Here is an 18,333-nt window from a genome sequence, read left to right as displayed (position 1 = left end):
GTGTCAGGCAAGGATGGAAGTTGGTTCTGAAACATAAAAAATCCTTCTGCTGTTTAAGTTTATTTTTAAAACATGGAGGAAGGAGAAGAGCTCGATGTGGTTTCTAACTGATACTCAAATTTTATTATCAGGCACATCAATTCTTTGAGACATTAAAATGTGAACAGTAAGTTCTCTTTCTCAGGCTTATATCTGGAATCCATCTTCCCATCCAATGCAAAAATCAAAGCAAGATTTCTTCTGTAACAGTATTTCTCAGTAGAAGTCATCATGCTGCCAGGTTTGACTGGGCTGTGATTTGCTGAGGAGTGAGCAGTCAGTGTTTTCTGACACTCAGTCCTCAGCTGTGCCTTACTCTGCCTCTCCCAAACCCTTACAGGCTTCCTAGGGAGGTAGGCTGAGCTCTTGCTCTAAGCTTGTGGTGGGTCAAAGATGCAATATATAAGGGGCTTAAAGAGTTTAAAATTGCCCTATGAGACAGCATTTGTTCTTGTTTCTCTGTTGTGTTTGTGCTGTGTATGGCACCTACCCATTTCCTCTGGAAACAAACTTTTGCTGACCTGCCTTATGGTGTAGCCTCTCATTTGGCATGAGAACTTTCAGATCAAGCAGTTTGATTTAGTAAGATGGATAATTTTATTGCTGTTAAAACCATTAGCTTTCATCTCTTGACCTTCACTCTCTTTTACTACACCCAGCCAGCAGCCTATGCAGCTGCTCATGCAGTTTGGCAATTTAACTTAACTTATTGCTATAGTATGTTTATTTGCTGATTCAGGTATTGGGAAGCGAAGAAGACAAACATTAAAACATCTTTCCTTCCCCTTTCCCAGGCTCAACTGCACTCCAGACACATCTTCTCCCCTCTTGTTATCTCCACAGGTTGTACTCAGTTCCTTTGGTGAGGCAATGAGTGGCACAGGGGTTTGGGGTCAAGATGTAGTGGTTTCACTCTGCCTTTCCTTGTTTCTCACCCTCTTGTTCCACTGCTGCTTCCGTCTTAATAATTTCTTCTACACCAGTGTGGTCCTTCTGTGGGCCACAGTCTCTCTGTGGTTGTGGCTGCTCAGTTATGAAGCACCTCCAACTCCTATGGCCTTGTTTTCCCCTCATTCCTTTGTTTCTGTCCTTATCTCCTGGTTCCCTTGTTCTTTCCTTGATTCTTCTTACGTACCCTCACAGGTTTGTCTCTTCCCCATTTTCTGCCCTTTCTTCAGTATGTTTTCACAAAGGCAGCACTCATGGGCTCTGTTTTGGCATGTGGTGGGGCCACTACAGCGCCAGCTGGAATTGGCTGTGACCAGCACAAGACAGCCCTGACCTCCCTCCTCCACAGGGGCCACCACTGCACTTTCATGACCAGGATGAGCGAGGAGCAAAGGAGGTCAGAACACCAAGTGTCCAGCCTCAAGTAGAGATGTAGAAGCAGGCAGGTCAGATTGCATCATAAGAGGGCCTATTTGGACATAATTTATGGTGAAGGAACCTAGGAGGAATCTTGAAGCCCATTCATAATTTTACATCCAATACATATTTCTAGTTCAGGAATCTGTTTTTCATGTTGCAAAGTGAAGCTAACTGTATGTGGAAAGGAAGTTAATTGTGTAATTGTATTCTGGTCTGAAATCCAGTACAGAGTCACAATTTGATATTTTAAAATTACAGTTGCCCCTTAATTTTCTTCTATAAGCCACCTGAAAGTGGAAAATAGAACTTGAAGTCCAAAAAAAGACATACATGTATTAATGTATTTCACAAAAAACACCCCAAAACCAAAAACCAAAATACCCTCTGAAACTTTGTGGTGCAAATTTTGAAGAGGCAACTTGCATCGAAACCAGCAGTTTGGCTGATGCTAATATTGGCTTCAAATTGCTTTCACTGAGTTTCCATCCATAACCAGGCTAGTTCTTGGCAAGGTTCTTGTTTGAGGGAGTATATATAAATAATGTAAGAGATAATTACTATTTTACAGCAATTTTATGGCAATTGCTGAGGAAATGCTGCAAAATGTGACTCTGAGATACTTGTCTGGAAAGAGTTATGGCACATATTAGATTATATCAGCAATAAGAAGTTTTGTACTGAAAAACACAAAGTTCTCTTCCTGTAGATGCAACATCATGTCTTAGGGCTGCCCAGAAAGTGTTTGGCAAATCAGCAACTACAGCTTGTCTGAATCTTTACTGATTTCTTTAGTCAATGCTTTAGATCTGGACTTGGGCTACAAACATTAGCTTTGAAGAAGAATTCTGAAATTACTTCAAACTCTTATTTTGAGGTCTAGTTTGGTCTACTTCTTATACTGAACTAACAAAGAGGTTCAGATAAAACCTCTAAGTCCACTGCAGTCTGTATGGGACAGATGAGGGATGTAGGGTTTTGCCCTGGATTCACCCTATCACCATACCAGTGACAGGTTTCTTAGGAAGTGCCATAGCCAAAAGGAACCTCTCTCAGTGCTTAAAAACTGAATGTTTTGGATGACAGTTAAAACATTTAATTTTGTTTATATCAGTATAAATCACCCTCTTTTGAGCAGAATGAAGGACCAAGCTAGCAGTTTTACTATACCTATACTCTCAAAAAAAATCCCTAGCCAAAACACTTCCCTAAAATCAGCTATTTAATGCATCCCCTTTGCCAGCCCATTGCTGTGGGAACTCAGTCTTTCATTTATTTACAAAACCAGACAGATTCTTGTCTTGTGTGAGGAGCTGAAATTCTAGGTAAGTCTCTAGATTTTTTTCTAAGCGTACTTAAGGCGTGAGTTTTTCTTTTTTTGGTATTAATTCAGTAGTGTAAATGGTATGACTGTTCAGCAGTACCTTGCCAATACTTGCACACTTTAGGCTTTGAAAAGCATTGACGGTGACTGTAGATGTTCCATCTACTCAGTTTGGAGTTTGAGTTAGACAAAATTGATTTAAGGAAAGTGAATTACTTACAAAGCAGATTCGTGGCTTTAATTTCTATAGCCCTGTACCCCAAGAATCTGTGGCCACCATTGCAGCTAAATGATTCATGTGGCCCATTCTGGGTTTAGAATAAAATTAGATCAGTTCATTGAAATACTCATTGCCCTGAAGTAAAAGAGAAAAATCCCATCAATTTCAATGAGGTCAATTTACTGAATCACTAAGATTTCACCGTATATGGTTGATCAACCAGATTAAAAAAACCTTTTGCAAATTTTGACAGTGCACCTTGTAACATACTTACCTGAGGGATACTTGCCACAATAGAACATTCATGGTTAGTCTTGGATAAAATTCTTTCTTAGTAATACTTAGTAATATTTATGTATCCTGTCTCTCCTTTGTATTTTGTATTTTAAAACATAACACAAATAATCAAATAAGGAGTAAATAATGAGTAAAATACTGATATACTGATTATTATAGTTACACTTTTGAAATAACAACAATGTAAATTAAAACAGGGGAAAAAACCTCCAAGACAACAAAACCTGATTATGGTTTTCTGTAAGAAATATAAATAATAAAAGAGGTGCTAGGGATATGTTTCCAAGTAATGTTGCATTAAAGTATAATCCATGTCAAACTGGCTGAAAATATGCCTATTTACACTGTTCATTAAACAATCATATTTGCTTCTGGAACTCACAATTAGTCTGAGTATTTATGTATGTTCATATACAGTCATATGCTAGTCTGCATTAGGAAAAAACCCTAAGCTTGTTTCAACTGGCTGTGAACCGAAGGAACTTAAACACTTGCATTTAGTGCAGGTCAGTGTTTTCTTTGGTAAATTAGTTATGCTAACTAGGACTCAATGTCAGCAATAACACATTTTCACTTCATGATGACTTTAAAAATGTATTTAAAATGATGTGGATAATAATTTCAAAGTTACAGTGGTAATGAAACTGGAAGACTAGTAGTAAAAATACTATGAATTTTAAAAAATCAAAATATGTCACAAGTATTTCATTTAATTTAAATGCAACCTTGTAATAATAAATCCCTTTTATCTGTATTATTAAAAATATTTTACCTCATAATTGGAAGTAACACTGAGTTGTTTCATTTAGTTGGTTTTATTTATATTCAGAGAAATTTTTTTTATTTTGAAACATACCATGTTAAAAATGTTATTTATTTTAAACAGGATTCAAGTTTGGATATCTAAATAATGGTAAGTCTACAACACCTTTATTCTTTTTCATTATTGAGTGTTTCAAATACTCTACAGAGGACTCCTAATCAAACTCAAATTTGGGGAGACTTTTTAGCTTTTTGGAACAAGGTGTTCTAAAAAGATAATAATTTTCTGAAAATCTACACTTGGATTCCTGTACTGAAATAACATAGCATTTTCTCTGCATAACTGGTTCAGAAATTATATGTCATAATTTTTGTCATGTTAATGTTATTAAATGATAACTTTGGCTTCATAAATCATGTTGCACAAGCGATACATACACTTCTGTATTACAGACTATAAAACTTTCAAACAGCAGTAACACCCTTTATGTAAACTTCTGTAACAAATTAAGGAAATGAACCTTGAAACATTAGAGCAAGTGAGTAATGTTACCCGTGTGAGTTGTCTCACTGACCTCAAACAGACTTCTCAAAGGAGTGACAACTTTCTCATAATAGTAATAGGTTATGGTAATGCCTCAGAGCCGCCTATTCCAGGAGGATGTGCATTCTATACAATCCCTGTATTTATTTGGGATTTGCTGATTGACAATGTTGAAAGAACCAGCCCGGCCTTTTCTGGTTCCTGACTGTTCTTGCAGAGTTTTCCTGACCAAGACGTGCTGGGCCAGGCTTTTGAAGATGCCCTAGAAGTGCTGCAGCAGCACTCTGACAGAGAGATGCAGTATTCACCAGGTAAAAAGGACCCTCATTCCACTTCATTCACCGCTTCGTATTTTTACAGGAAGGTAGCTATTGAAATATATAGATGGGAGAGTAATTTCCCAGAGGTGGATTAATGGCAAGCAGAGGCATGTTTTGGGAGGATGAAAAGGAGGAAAAACATTTGGAGGGTTGCCACCCCTCCAGTAGTACTGCCCAGTCTGGTGAGTATCTTCCAGGTCACAGCACAGGGAAACTGTTCAACTGTCCCTCTCTACCTTCCCCCCAATACTAGCCCAGGTGCACTGAGCTCAGATTTCCTATAAGCAGAGGATATATGACCATACTGCAATAGCCATTTCCCAGTTTTAATGCTTTAACTCAAAAATGTCCTCTGCCATGCTGTGAATAAACTCATTTAACTATGATCTCCAATGTAAGGAGACCAGCTGGTGAAATTATTTTCCACATTTAATTTTTTTACATTAATATAAGAATTTTAAATATTTTTATTCAGACATGTTAGTTTGAGTTAGGATAATTAATAGAAAATTATTTTCCATAGTTTTATGCTTTAGAAAACTTAAAGTACAATAAACATGTAAATTGTTCCAGTTCTGGCAAGGTTTTGGCAGTTCAATTACTATAACATTTAAAATCTGTGTTTAGTGTTTTTACACTGTAAACAGAAATAGAAGGAAAGGAAAATATGAAAATAGGAGACTGCATCACAAAATCTTTAAGTCCACAACAAAGTATCTGCTGGTTTTTTGTGGGAAATGGGTTTCATACAAGGAAGTTTATTTACATAATTCTCTATTACAAACTGAAATGTAAATAAGACAAATAGGTCCATATCTTCAGTTGTTGTTAATAAATTTTTGGCTCCACTGCATTGATAATTTATACATGCTGAAGGACTCACTGTATATAATTTCTTACAATGTTCTTGCCTGTATCTGTTATTACAGACAACGGAGAGAGGTATTAAACAGTTGCAATGCATTGTTTAGTAAGTCCAACAGCTGCACCCATATTTCCACTTGCAATAGATGCATCTATACCCTCCAAAATCTTCTGATTACCTGCAGTGTGTATTTTTTTCCAAGTGTCTTTAGTCCAGTGTTCTTCTTTGCTTCTTTTAAACATCCCAAGTTCTTGGGTTTCTTCTATGTCATTCTTTCAGGCACTGCAGATGCTCTGATGCTCCTTCATTCACGATTGGGGACTCTGACTTGCCTTGTATTGACGGTCTTACTACTTGCATTATAGGAGTCTCTAATTAACCAATTCATTGTGTTTGGTGATCTGTTTGGCCCTCCATTTTGTAGTAACAAAACTATTTCATGATGTTATGAAAAATCTCACATGTTATCTTTAAAAAATTGCTTTTTCTTCTTCTCTCCCTTTTACTCACTTGGTTTTTTCTTCCTTCTAATTATCAGGTTACAAAAATTGCCTGACTATGACCAACCATCACCACCTCCGAGCAAGTCCCAGTTATTGTGCAGCACCATCTGTGGAGGAACAAGGGTATACGTGGAGAAATGTGATTGTAAGTGAACTCATTATTGACAATAGTCAAACATAACTGGGAAATCGGTTGCTCATTTTTGATTCATAAAACAAACCTTTATGCTAACACTATCAAAAATTTGGTCTGTCCAGGCATGATTCCAATGAAACTGCCTTGGGAAATATTTGAAAAACAAGACTAATAGTATACTTTTAGGAGTCAGCTGTTTGCCTCTGATGCTCTTCTGTAGTTCATGATGTCACATGACATTTGATAACAAACAAATCATGTAGTACAATAGGGAAAAGGGCTTCTTTGTATTACCTGGGAATAGTCAGACTTCCAGCCTCTGCATAGCTTCTGCCACTGTGAAAAAGTACCATGGCTCTGATTTCTTTAACAGCTGTTTGCCTTAAAAGTTCTGGAAAGACCACCATTATCTGGACTTTGAGCTCAGCATTAGCCAATAGAGTCCATATTCATTCTTAAAAACACTGGGAGTGTGGGCCTCCAGGAGTAATGGAAAATTAATAGTGCAGGGGAGATAATTTTAGGAAGATAGATTCCACAAAAGCTCATTTTCAATCAGCAGATTAATAACAACAAGACACGGGAACTACAGAGTCTGTAGGGGCGACTGTCCAGGTGGCCCTTGTCTTTTACTGACTCTGAAAACTCTTTCTCCTCTGCTTTCATCAAAAGGGTTGAAGTCCAGAGTGAGGCAGTTACCCTGTTTTCCCTCTCAGTTTCTCCCCTGGTGGGCAGTTCTTGACCCTGGACATAGATTAGTGCTGCTTGTTACAGCTACACTACACTGCATCCTCTCCTGGCTGAGAAGAGTCTTCCACGGATGAGGTTTTGAAAGGTTGCATTTTGAAGTCTTCAGGCAACTAATTACCACAATTCTTTTTCTTTGGAGAATGTACCCTGTTAGTAATTTCTTGTTGTCTTAATTCTTGAAGAACAATGCAGCGGACTTTTATGCAGATGAGACTGTCTACCATACGCTGCAGAACACTCCAGAAAGTCAAGTGGTGCATGCTGCTGCTGGCCAGCCAAAGGCAGGGAAAGGTCTGTAGAAAGATCATATCTCGATATGTACATTATGTTACTTTAAAAAAGTCTCTTGGCAAGTCACACTTTCTCCTTTTCCTACATTTTTTTACTTTTAATGGGAAAGAATAAGTGAACATTTAATAATAACTAGAATGAAACTTCTCATTTTCAAGCCCCATCGCTAAATCTTATAAGATATGATAAGTCTATTATTAACTTATTCCGTACTTGTTTAGTACATGAAAAAACCAACCTGAGATTTGCTTCACTCCAAATCATCTGGGATTAGGTCTCATGCAGAGAAGTAAATCTAACTATCACTAACATCTTTATGCACTTACACAACTTATTTTACTTCATGTCATTCAACAAGTAGTGATTTTCTTGAGTATTTTTGCACCTGATTTTATGCCTGTCTTTGTTTACTTTTCAAATTACCTTTCAGCTTTTGTCACTTCCAGTGTGAATTTTTATAGCTGTTTTTCTGCTCGTTTTGGATGACTTTATTTGAGGGGATATATATTTTGCACAGAATAGGTTGGATGACATGGTGGGGGGAGGGGTTTGCTGTTGTTTTTTTGGGGGGGTTGTGGTTGCCTTTTTTTTTTTTATTTGATGGAACTGAACATCCCTTCTATGACTGCTAGATGAGATTTCCACAGCTTCCACTCTGAGCTGTTATACCTACTTTTTAGTAGCTTCCTGGTTTGGCCACTTTTTGAAATTCCCTTCTCTTCATTTTAACCACAAGGTGTCAGTTTTTGGTATTGTCTCTTCCCGTTGATGCTGAACACTGTGGTCTCTGTTGCTTAATAGCTACTACTACTACTGTTACTACCACAGACTCTTTGGGATGATGGGAAGAGTAACTTCTTTTTTTAAGTTTTGTACTTCAGATGTGTGAAATTCACAGTTGCAAATCAGAGCGTTTCAATCCAGAAAAGTTGCTTTTCTAAGTCTTACCCTATGTTTCACTGAGGAATTTTATACATCAGTATCCCATTTCACCTTCAGTTATTACTGCTCAGTTAAACTTCGTTTCCTATTTCCAATTTCTTTTGCACTGTTACCAATCTTCTTTTCCAAAAGGCAATGCTGCAGAAATTATTAGAGTGACTGACTATTCTTATGGGGTTATTTTGTGTCATCTTATGGGTTTCTTTGTGACTTGGGAGACTCTTTCTACTATACCTAAATAAATTTAGTCCTCTTAGTTTCCTTACTGAGACATGAGAAGTTTTCTGTACCCTAGCAAGTAGTGTGGTCCTTTAGGAATAGATCTGTAGATGAAACAATCAGTACTGAGGGCCCAAATCCTGTGTTTAAAGTGTTTCAGAGAGGTTTATTTAGGGCAATCTCTACGCTGACCACAAGTTCTGAAAGCTCCACTGACTTAGATATGCTTCTGGAAAGTATCTTTTGTGTTAGGTTTCCTCTGAAAAGAGTACAGTTGATGCACATCAAGACCATTGCATGATCTGAACTGAAGCTCAGCGAGTGAAGGCAGTCAAGGGAGGTGCTTCAGAAATGCATTTGAATTTGATGCATTATCCTCAAGGGAATTAGGCTGCTTCAGGATGTTTCAGCATAGAAATCTATGCTGAAGGTGCTCTGAAACACCTTCTGGAGCAACGTGCAGGCACTCATCTGCTAATTTAGACTGATGTTTAGGGCCTGGTACTGAACAGCTCTGGCTTACACAATGAGGTGCAGTACAAAGACCTGTAAACTAACCCCAGCTCAAACTGGTGCCCCCTCCAACCAAGACACCAGCTACTGGGGGTTTGTCTAGAAGCAAAAGCTTAGGAAGAAATGGCAGCTGAACTTAAAAGGGAAGACAGCATGAAAACAGATGCTGCTGCTGACATGGGTACACTATCCTTTCTCAGCAGAAATTCAGTTCACAGCAGTCTGTGAATTTTTCCCTGATCCTTTGTTCTACCATATGTTTATAGGATAATTAAGGTCAGTGAGGACTTAGAAAGGTCACCTACAAAGAAGTGTCTACTGTGACCAAGAAGTGTCCTTCGCTGGTTTGCTTTTAAGCTTCATGTTTTGGTAATGCTGTATGTATTTCTAGCAGCATATGTACTTGTAGTCACAGGCAAATTTTTATTTAGATAATGAAACTTTATTAATTTTTTGGAAAGTACCTCTGATTTCAGGCTCCTTTTCTTCCCAGTCCCACTGTACTTCTCTCCTCTTTCCTTATCACCAGATACAGAATTACTGTCATCCTTGACAGATGTCTTGGCTTGACCTCAGTGTTCCTTAGCAACTGTCACTTTTCCCCTGTTCCTAGTTTAAAATAGCCACTCAAGAGTAGACTTTATGAACTTAAAGTGCAGCTGTTTATTTTCACTTTGGTTAAAGTGGAAGATGTTCTTCTGCATAGATTCTCCTTTCTGCAAAATGTTCCTCTTTGTCTCCTAATCTTAAATTCTTCTTCCTTACAGCAGTTTCTCGATCATCCTTGGCTTTGTGAAGAGAACTAGAAATACTTCAGAGAGGAGGATCCACAAGACCTAAGTGAAACTAAATAAGCCTCACTAGTAAACTTAAGTTTGAGAACTGAGCCTGTGGAGACAAAGACTTAGTTAACTTAGTTACTAAGCTTGTTTTATTCTGCATGGGAATGCAAGCTGACATTTCTGAAGATTTTAAAAAACTTGCAGGTCTAGCTTCTTTTTGACTACATGAGGTTTCTGGTTCAAAACTAGCCTGCTTTTCCTGCTCACACACTCACCCTTTCTTATATCACAGACTAGCTTGCATTCCCTAACCATTCCTGAAACAAACCTGACAAAACTGAGCCAACTCAAAATCTTTGAGTTCTGATGGAACAGAGAAACAGTTTCTTCAGAAGCATTCAGACTGGCCCTCCAGAGCCTCTTTCCTGCCCTGTTTGAGGATTTAATTTCCTAGTGTGGGTTCCTTCACTGTGCATCTACTCAGCATGTGTATGAAGACTGCAGAAAGTGCCTTCTGAGACCTACCGTGCAGTGAAGTCACCAGATATTTGTCATGATCCCCAAATAACCTGCTCTTGAAACTCTAATTACCAAATCTCTTCCTGTCACCACATGTTTCAGAATAATGATCCCATTTGCTGTCGCTGCTCTTCCATTGAATAGTTTATACTGATCCTTTAATTTAGGACAGGGTATTATGTTTAGCTATGCTTTTGTCTGCAAGATCCTTTGGAGGAAAAAGACAACTGCTCATCTTTTAGAACAAGCATGAGTTTTGTTCTGACCTTTCAAACTTTATTTCTTTATAGGTAGAAAAAAACTTCGACTGTTTGAATACCTCCACGAGTCTCTGTATGATCCAGCTATGGCAAACTGCATCCAATGGGTGGATAAGTCAAATGGCGTCTTCCAGTTTGTCTCTAAAAACAAGGAGAAACTTGCAGAACTGTGGGGAGAAAGAAAGGGAAACCGCAAGATCATGACATATCAGAAAATGGCCAGAGCACTGAGGAATTATGGAAGAACAGGTGAAATAATTAAAATTCGTAGAAAGCTGACATACCAGTTCAGTGCTGTTGTTTTAAAGAGACTTGCTCCATCTTATTTCTTGGGAAAGGAAACAGTTTATCATCCCTACATTCAGTCTAATCAAGAATATCAGTGTGCAGATGACTGGACCAGTTACAATAATTACATGTACAACAATGGCTATGCATTGCAGCATTCTAACAGCTAGACTTATCCTTCACATAAACAGGTCTTTGTTACCCAGCAATTCTTTCCAGCACACAAACTCTTCTCTGTACATAGCTTTTCCTTTAAGATATCATACAAACACATGAAGAGGAGGGTTTAAAAATTATATTGGCCTAGTTTTGTTCCTTTTGAAGTTAATCATATACAGTCATTGAATGCTAAAGAAAACCAGCAGCTGTTGGACACATTCTGTTCTCCATGATGTTAATTAAAGGAATTAATGTAGTTTAAAGATGGTGTATCCAAGATTAGAACCAAGGCTTTTGTCAGTTAGTGGACACCAAAGATCCCATCCTGACAACAGTCATTGGAAGTTTTATGTGTATCTCCAATCAGAATTTTGATGATGTTGTACCACAGTCGCTGCCCTCCCTCAATTAGAAAGGGAAGAGTCTTGTCAACTCCATGAAGCCGCTATCTGTTTTTTCCATCAATGGCCTTTATTGAGACATTTTCCAAGTGAATTCCTGGCTGTACAGTAGAGTCTGCATGAGGGTGCACCTGTTGATCAAGTTGTTAATCCGTAATCACTTAAATTAACATATCTTAGCATAGATCCTGACATTAGGATGCCAAGTGCACATTTCACTGTTGGCAGTGGATTCATGTGATCACGAGAGAGTTAGTAAAGGATTGTGCTTTTCATGAAGCTATTTACAGTTCTTCTCCCACTAACATGAGAAGCTCCACTTTTATCCAGCAGTTCTGTGCTCACCTAACAAACACAGCTTTGTCATGTATTTTAGGAGTTATAACTTTATACATATAAATACAATTTCACTTCTCCAGCTCTTCTCCTACATGGGAAAGTAGCTGAAAGGCTCTGTGATTTCATAGTCTCTTTATCAAGAAGAACTAAATTTAGGTAAAAAGATCGTAGTAGCCATTTATGCCAGGAGAATAGCTATAAATCTACTTTTTCTCATAATTCTGTTAACTGATCAACTTGTATCATCACATCAGTTGTCTGTTGTGCTAAGATATTTCCATTCAACCACATTCAATGCTGAGTTCTGCACTTTGCTTCAAGGGAGCGCATGCCTGGATATTAATAAAGATAAAACTAATTTCTGTGGAGAGATATAAATGGTGGTCTGATATGTTTGATGAAATTCATTGACTTTGATAGCTGCCCCTTGCTCTGACTGCTGCTTACTTGTACAGGGATATGAGTTTATGTAGTAGACCCAATGCAACACACTCTACTTAAGCAAAATTCAAGGTTTAGAGGTAAGAGTTTGGTAAGATGAAAGATGCCTACTCTTAAAAATGTGAAGCATGTTAAACAGCACTAAAAGCATATTTTAAGTCAGTAAACATTTGCCAAAATAAGAAGGTCATAACTAGATTGTTAATATTTCATTTTGAGTGTAGTGTCTTGTAAAATATAAACATTGCTATAAAATAGATACAAGAGTGTCTCTGTTCTTACAGAACTGAATCTGAATCCATCTGTAGCCGTGGGCACAGTGGGAGTTTAACTCTTACAAAGGATGGAGGTCTTTCAGTTGGGATCCTTCACTATGTGAGCACATATGTAAATACAACTCTTCAATTGTCATAACGTACATGTATGTGCCAAGAAACTGCACAGTTCAGTTACTCCACATCTGTCACCCATTGCACACTGATAACATACACTGGATTAAGAGCCTACATGGTGTAAAATGCTTAATCAGTGTGTTTAGATCCACTTTCTACAGCTTCATCTACTTGTTAAGGAAATAAATGTTTACTCAAGTTCTTTGTTATCTTTTTAACTTAGGTATAAACATTAGTATTTTCTTCCTGTAAAACTGGTAACCAGCTGAGAAGTTACAGTTGCAGCTGTGAGAATAGTAGAGAGCTGAAAAAGAAGAGCAAAAGGGGGAAGAAGAACTCAAGAAAATTCAGGCAGAGAAGAAATGAGGCAATCATAGCATCTGTGGATAGAAAGAGACAGATTTCAACCACAGGAATTAACCATGGGGATTGGCAATATTAGAAAGTGATTTTTTTGTAAAGAGGTATATGGCTCCCCAACTTCTGCCTGCACAGTCAAATGGGAGGTTTTAGAAGCTGCAGTTTTGTGACTATACAGAAGGACACATAACTGTGCAATGCACTGATACTGAGCTTACATACATAAAAGATTCTTGACGGTTGGCAATGCTTTAATGGAGTAGAGTCAGGTTGAATCTTAAGCAAAAGCACAAGGTTGCCAAAAATATCTCAAGCACACATTTAAGCTTACCCAGGTCTGAAGTAAAGTGTAGCTGTTTTTAACTGTGCAGGTGTTTAACCAGTGAAACAACACACCAGGGGCTGTGGTGGATTCAGTTTCTCAGTGTCTTTAACCCAGGACTGTGTCCATTTCTAAGATGTACAGTACTGCAATAAAGTCATGGTAAAGTCATAGCAGTACCACAAGACACAAGACTGAATGTAGGAAATTGGGCTCCTGCTAGTCCCAGTATTTACAGGATCCTGTCACGTAACTCCACTTCGAAAATTCAAGGCTCTGTGTGCAGATCTAAACAGAACTGAGGTGGGTGCTTGTAAGGCTTTTTGATTCCCAATGCAATTGCTTGTGCACCTCACACTCCATCCCTGTCCTCCCACCTTCAGCCTCTGTGTAGCATCTCTGATCCCTCCCATCTGCACAGGCTTGGACACATGGTGTGATGGTGCCCAGCACCCAAGGAAAATAAGAGAGACAGCTCCCTAGAGAGCAGCTTTATCTCACCTACATGACATATAAGTGGCCCATTGGTGCCATTGTTGACTTCTCCTTTGTCTCTCTCCTGTCTGCTTTCTCATCATTCCCAGAAGCCAAATCAGATCAGAAAGCAATCTGCCTGCCCACCCATCTGCCTATATTTCGAACTCACCTCTGACTTAGATGCTGCAGCTCACCTCGAAAGAACCTGGGATAGGACATAGGGGTGAGGAAAGAAGTTGGTCTTTCCAGCTCCTACACTCAGTACCTCACTCTAAACAATGCCCTGGTCTGAGAAAGATGCCCCACACTGAAGACGGGCATGTACTTACACACCTTGAGAAAGGCAGTGAGGTACTGGATCGGTTCCAGAGAAGGGCAACGAAGCTAGTGAAGGGTCGGTAGCACAAATCTTATGAAGGACGGCTGAGTGAGTTGAGGTTGTTTAGTCTGGAGAAAGAAGGCCAAAGGGAGACCTTACTGCTCTCTTCAACTGTCTGAAAGGAGGTTGTAGTGAGGTGGGAGTTGGTCTCTTCTGTCAAGTAGGTCTCTTCTGTGGTAGGATAAGAGGAAATAGCCTCAAGTTGCACCACGGGAGATTTAGATTAGATATTAGGGAATATTTCTACACTGAAACGGTTCTTAAGCACTAGAACAGGCTGTCCAGGGAACTGATTGAGTCACCATCTCTAGAGATATTTAAAAGATGTGTAGATGTGGTGCCTAGGGGCATGGTTTAGTGGTGGGCTTGGCAGTGTTGGGTTAAGGGTTGGACTTGAGCTCTTTTCCAAGCTAAACAATTCCATGATTCTGTAATACTGTGCCCCATGATGTAGGGGTAGCCCCTTAGTCCCAAGCAGGGGTGCAGCGTGAATGACGGTCTGAAGAGCTCAGGCACAACAGGCATCAGAAGGCTTTGATCAGAAAGCTTACAAGAGTTTATTCAAGCTAGTTTCACAGACAGTTTCCTCATAGCTCATAGTAGTAGTAGTAGTAAAAGTAGTAGTCATAGTAGAAGTAGCCAAATTCTCAGTAACATCCACACCTTTTCTATCCTCTCATATTCAACATGTCATGACATTATTGGTTAACCAATTCACCTCACATACACCAAAGCCTCTCTTTGGCTACAAGCCACCACACACACTCCAGGTAGCTCTCTTCTCTTTAAGGGAGAACTCTAAACTTCTTTCCTTAAGGGATGCACTCACTGTCACCCCCACACCATGATGCTTCGGGCACTTATGAGTCTTTCAAAAGCCTCTGCAGGGATGGCAGAAATTATCTTGCATGGATGTAGCTAGGCATGTGATCAGTGTGTCCTTGCTCATCCTTTGCTCCAACTTTGTAGTCTGGTTTCTGTTCAGACAAGATCAGAGAGTCCCAAGCAAGTGCTGAACTGCTACCTCTCTCCAGCACACAGCTCTTGTTTGCTCAAGTGACCTCAGGTATGATATCATGCCTTCTGTCTAGAACCACAGAGTGGTTTGGGTTGGAAGGACCTCTAAAGGCCCTCTCATCCAACCACCCTGCAATTAGCAAGGACATGTTCAACTACATTGGGTTGTTCAGAGTCCTGTCCAACCTGACAGTGAATTTTCCAGGGATGGGTCAGCCACCACGTCTATGGGTAAACTGTGCCAGGGTTTCACCACCCTTGTTATAAAGAACTGGAGAAATACCAGCTGGAGCATCGGTGCTGTGGTGTGTCAAAGATCCCTGTGCTACTATCCAGGATGATCCAGGATGGTGTGAGGTGGGGTTTCACCTTGGTGGAGTGAGCTTTGCCTCTTCGGAGTGGGTGGTGGCTCTGGGCCCACAAGATGGCACCAGTGGACAGCTTTTCATAGGGGGGCTGTGACACTTCCACGACGTCAGGTCGTTTGCACTCCCAGTGTCCCTTTTGTTTTCGATTTCCGGCACTGCTGCAGATGCAGCAGAAGCAACACTGTGCTTTTTGGAGAAAAGTGTTGTGACAAGACGATGATATGAAATGCACAAATTAAAGGAGATACACTATGTCAGCAGATCACAACGCTGTGCTGACTACCTGGACTACCAACAGTTTTATATCTGCAGCTCAGTGTCTTCTCCAACATACATATGGCTGCAGTGGCCTCCACCATGGCTGAGGGTGAGGCATGAGGAAGAAATAAAGCTGATCTTTCAGATTTAGACTTCAGGATTCCTGCAAACAGGAATTACATCAACAGCCTTACAGTCTTTATGAAGGAGGTAGAACTAGAGCACCTTCGTATCATATGTTATGTATCCCATCTTGCCTGGCCTATGCAATACTGACATATCTATGTCCTGTTCAGTAGACCAAAAGCAACAGAGATTTTTAGCTTCCAGATGAGAAATTATTTGATTTGATTCAGTTTGATTTGAATTTGACTCCAGAGAAACTTTTCCCTTTGGTAGCACTTAGAGTACACATTAAGCACTTGCCTCCACCTTGTCAGACACGTACCAGGTGTGCATTCTGGTGGCAGATAGGTCAGATTGACCTACCATCCCAAGTGCAGAGGGATGCCATCTCAAATCTTCATGAGTGGGTTTACCATTAGTGCATTGCTTAGTGAGCATAAAAATGATGGAAAATACTACAAACCGTGGTCAGCTTTTTTTTTTTTTCCAGGAAAATGCCTCATGAATTGTTTTCTAAAAAGCATCCAGAGTGCCAGTTGTAAACAAAACTATGCATTCTTTTTTTTTTCATTAGTGAGAGCTGCCCCTTCATTCTTGGCAACATCTGAACAAACATAGTTAATTGCCTAATAGATGGCTAGAAAATAGACTGTGAACACTCACTGGTGTATCAGGAGGACACTGGAGATCAACATGGGTGCTCAGACTATTTTCTAGTTATGTTTCATTGACCTTGGAAATTTTCCTAGTTTCCAAACTACATTTATGGAGAAAGTCAAGGCAAAAGCCCAGATTTGTCTCTAAACTGCAGAGGCAGGTTCCTCCATCCATGCCTAGGATGAGGGCAATAACATTGTGTGTGCCTGGTTCTGTCTTCATTAACTGATTTGCTTGAGAAACTGGAGAGAGTCTGTAATCACAAAAAATTTTGTATTTTATTTGTTTTTTACAATGGTCTTCAATTCTGCTTTCAGTTTGCATTTCAGACTGAAATATTTCCTGTAGTAGTCCATTAAACAATGTTATTAAGGGGTCACATATAGAAGACCTGGAAAAGTGCATAGTTAGTACACAAAGTAGAGAAATCTCTTGCTCATAGCGACAGCAGAGGGCGTTTGCCAAAATGCATTGTTTTCTTAGGTTTTTTAGGTCCACAGAGCTATCTGTGAGTTACCATCTGGTATTCTACAAGTGGTGCTTCACAGACAATTACTCTCAACCTGTATAAGGACCTGTGCTGAAATCTGCCACTGTTTTGGATCTTATTTTACTCAACTTCCAGCTGTTGTATCTGCTGATATGCTGTGAATTTTGTGTGGCATCATTTGGACTAAAAACTGGCAGCATGAACTCATCCTTGGTTTATAAATGTGCATCACCAGAAAGAAACAAGTAAAATAGTTAACAGAATCCAGACCATGCACTGAAAGTGTCCAAAGGAGAAGTTAGCAGCGCTCCACTGACACATGTATGGCCAAACTTCGTGAATGAAGATTTGGGAAGGGCTCTCCCCACGTGAGTGTGCCCTTCGAGCCTGCACAGTGGATTTTTTAGGTGAGGCACAGCTTGTGCAGAACTGGCCTCACCGTTTCAGTCCTGAGGTCCATCTGCCACGGCCGAGTGAGCTGACACATAAAGCACACCTGGAGGCAGCACAGGGTTTTCATATCACTCAGTAGCACATAGCAGATTTGAAATGTGGCATCACAGAATCATAGAATTGTTAAAGTTGGAAAAGACCTCCTAAGATCATTATGTCCAACTCTTAACCCAGCACTGCCAAATCCACCACTAAACCATGTCCCTAAGCACCACATCTACACATCATTTAAATACCTCCAGAGATGGTGACTCAACCCTGGGCAGCCTGTTACAATGCTTGACAACCCTTTTAATGAAGAAATATTTCCTAATATCCATTCTAAACATTTCCTGAAAAAACTTGAGGTTTTTTCCTCTTGTCCTATGGACACCTTTTTGACTGAGCAGAGTATTTCTTTTTTCTAGTGAAGGAAGTTATACCTAATTTTGACAGCTGGGAACCTCTGTGCAGGCAGCTTTTAACCTAGGCATAGGTTTTAAAATACTGCTCTCCCAAGGCAACCCAGGGCCTGAGAGGTACCAGCCACCTTGTTAGGAAATTACACATTGAACAGTCAGTGTTGATACAATGGATTATAAGGTGAATTACAGTGCGACCAGGCTGTATTAGCACGATGCCATCAAACTGCACGCAGAGTGTAAACTGATGGATGGAAAAGTAAATTCCTTATTTGACATTCCAGAAACACACAACCTGAGCCAAGGGTTCAAGAAGCACAATGAAATAAAAATACAGACAGCTGGTTGTTTGTC

General features: G+C 39.6%; 1 protein-coding gene across 1 annotated transcript; it reads left to right on the top strand.

Moving 5' to 3' along the window:
• The first annotated feature begins 4,341 nt into the window (after nucleotides 1-4,341).
• On the top strand, nucleotides 4,342-12,891 carry SPIC (Spi-C transcription factor). Its single transcript, XM_071551085.1, is given in 5 exon segments — nucleotides 4,342-4,755; nucleotides 4,758-4,862; nucleotides 6,275-6,384; nucleotides 7,308-7,416; nucleotides 10,682-12,891. Coding segments are annotated over 5 exon segments (789 nt in total). The 5' UTR covers nucleotides 4,342-4,718; the 3' UTR covers nucleotides 11,110-12,891.
• Nucleotides 12,892-18,333: the final 5,442 nt, after the last annotated feature.

This window comes from Pithys albifrons, chromosome 3, assembly GCF_047495875.1.
Source record: "Pithys albifrons albifrons isolate INPA30051 chromosome 3, PitAlb_v1, whole genome shotgun sequence".
Classification (NCBI taxonomy): domain Eukaryota; kingdom Metazoa; phylum Chordata; class Aves; order Passeriformes; family Thamnophilidae; genus Pithys; species Pithys albifrons.
Note: the sequence above shows the minus strand (reverse complement) of the source record. Positions and strands in the feature narration are given on the sequence as shown.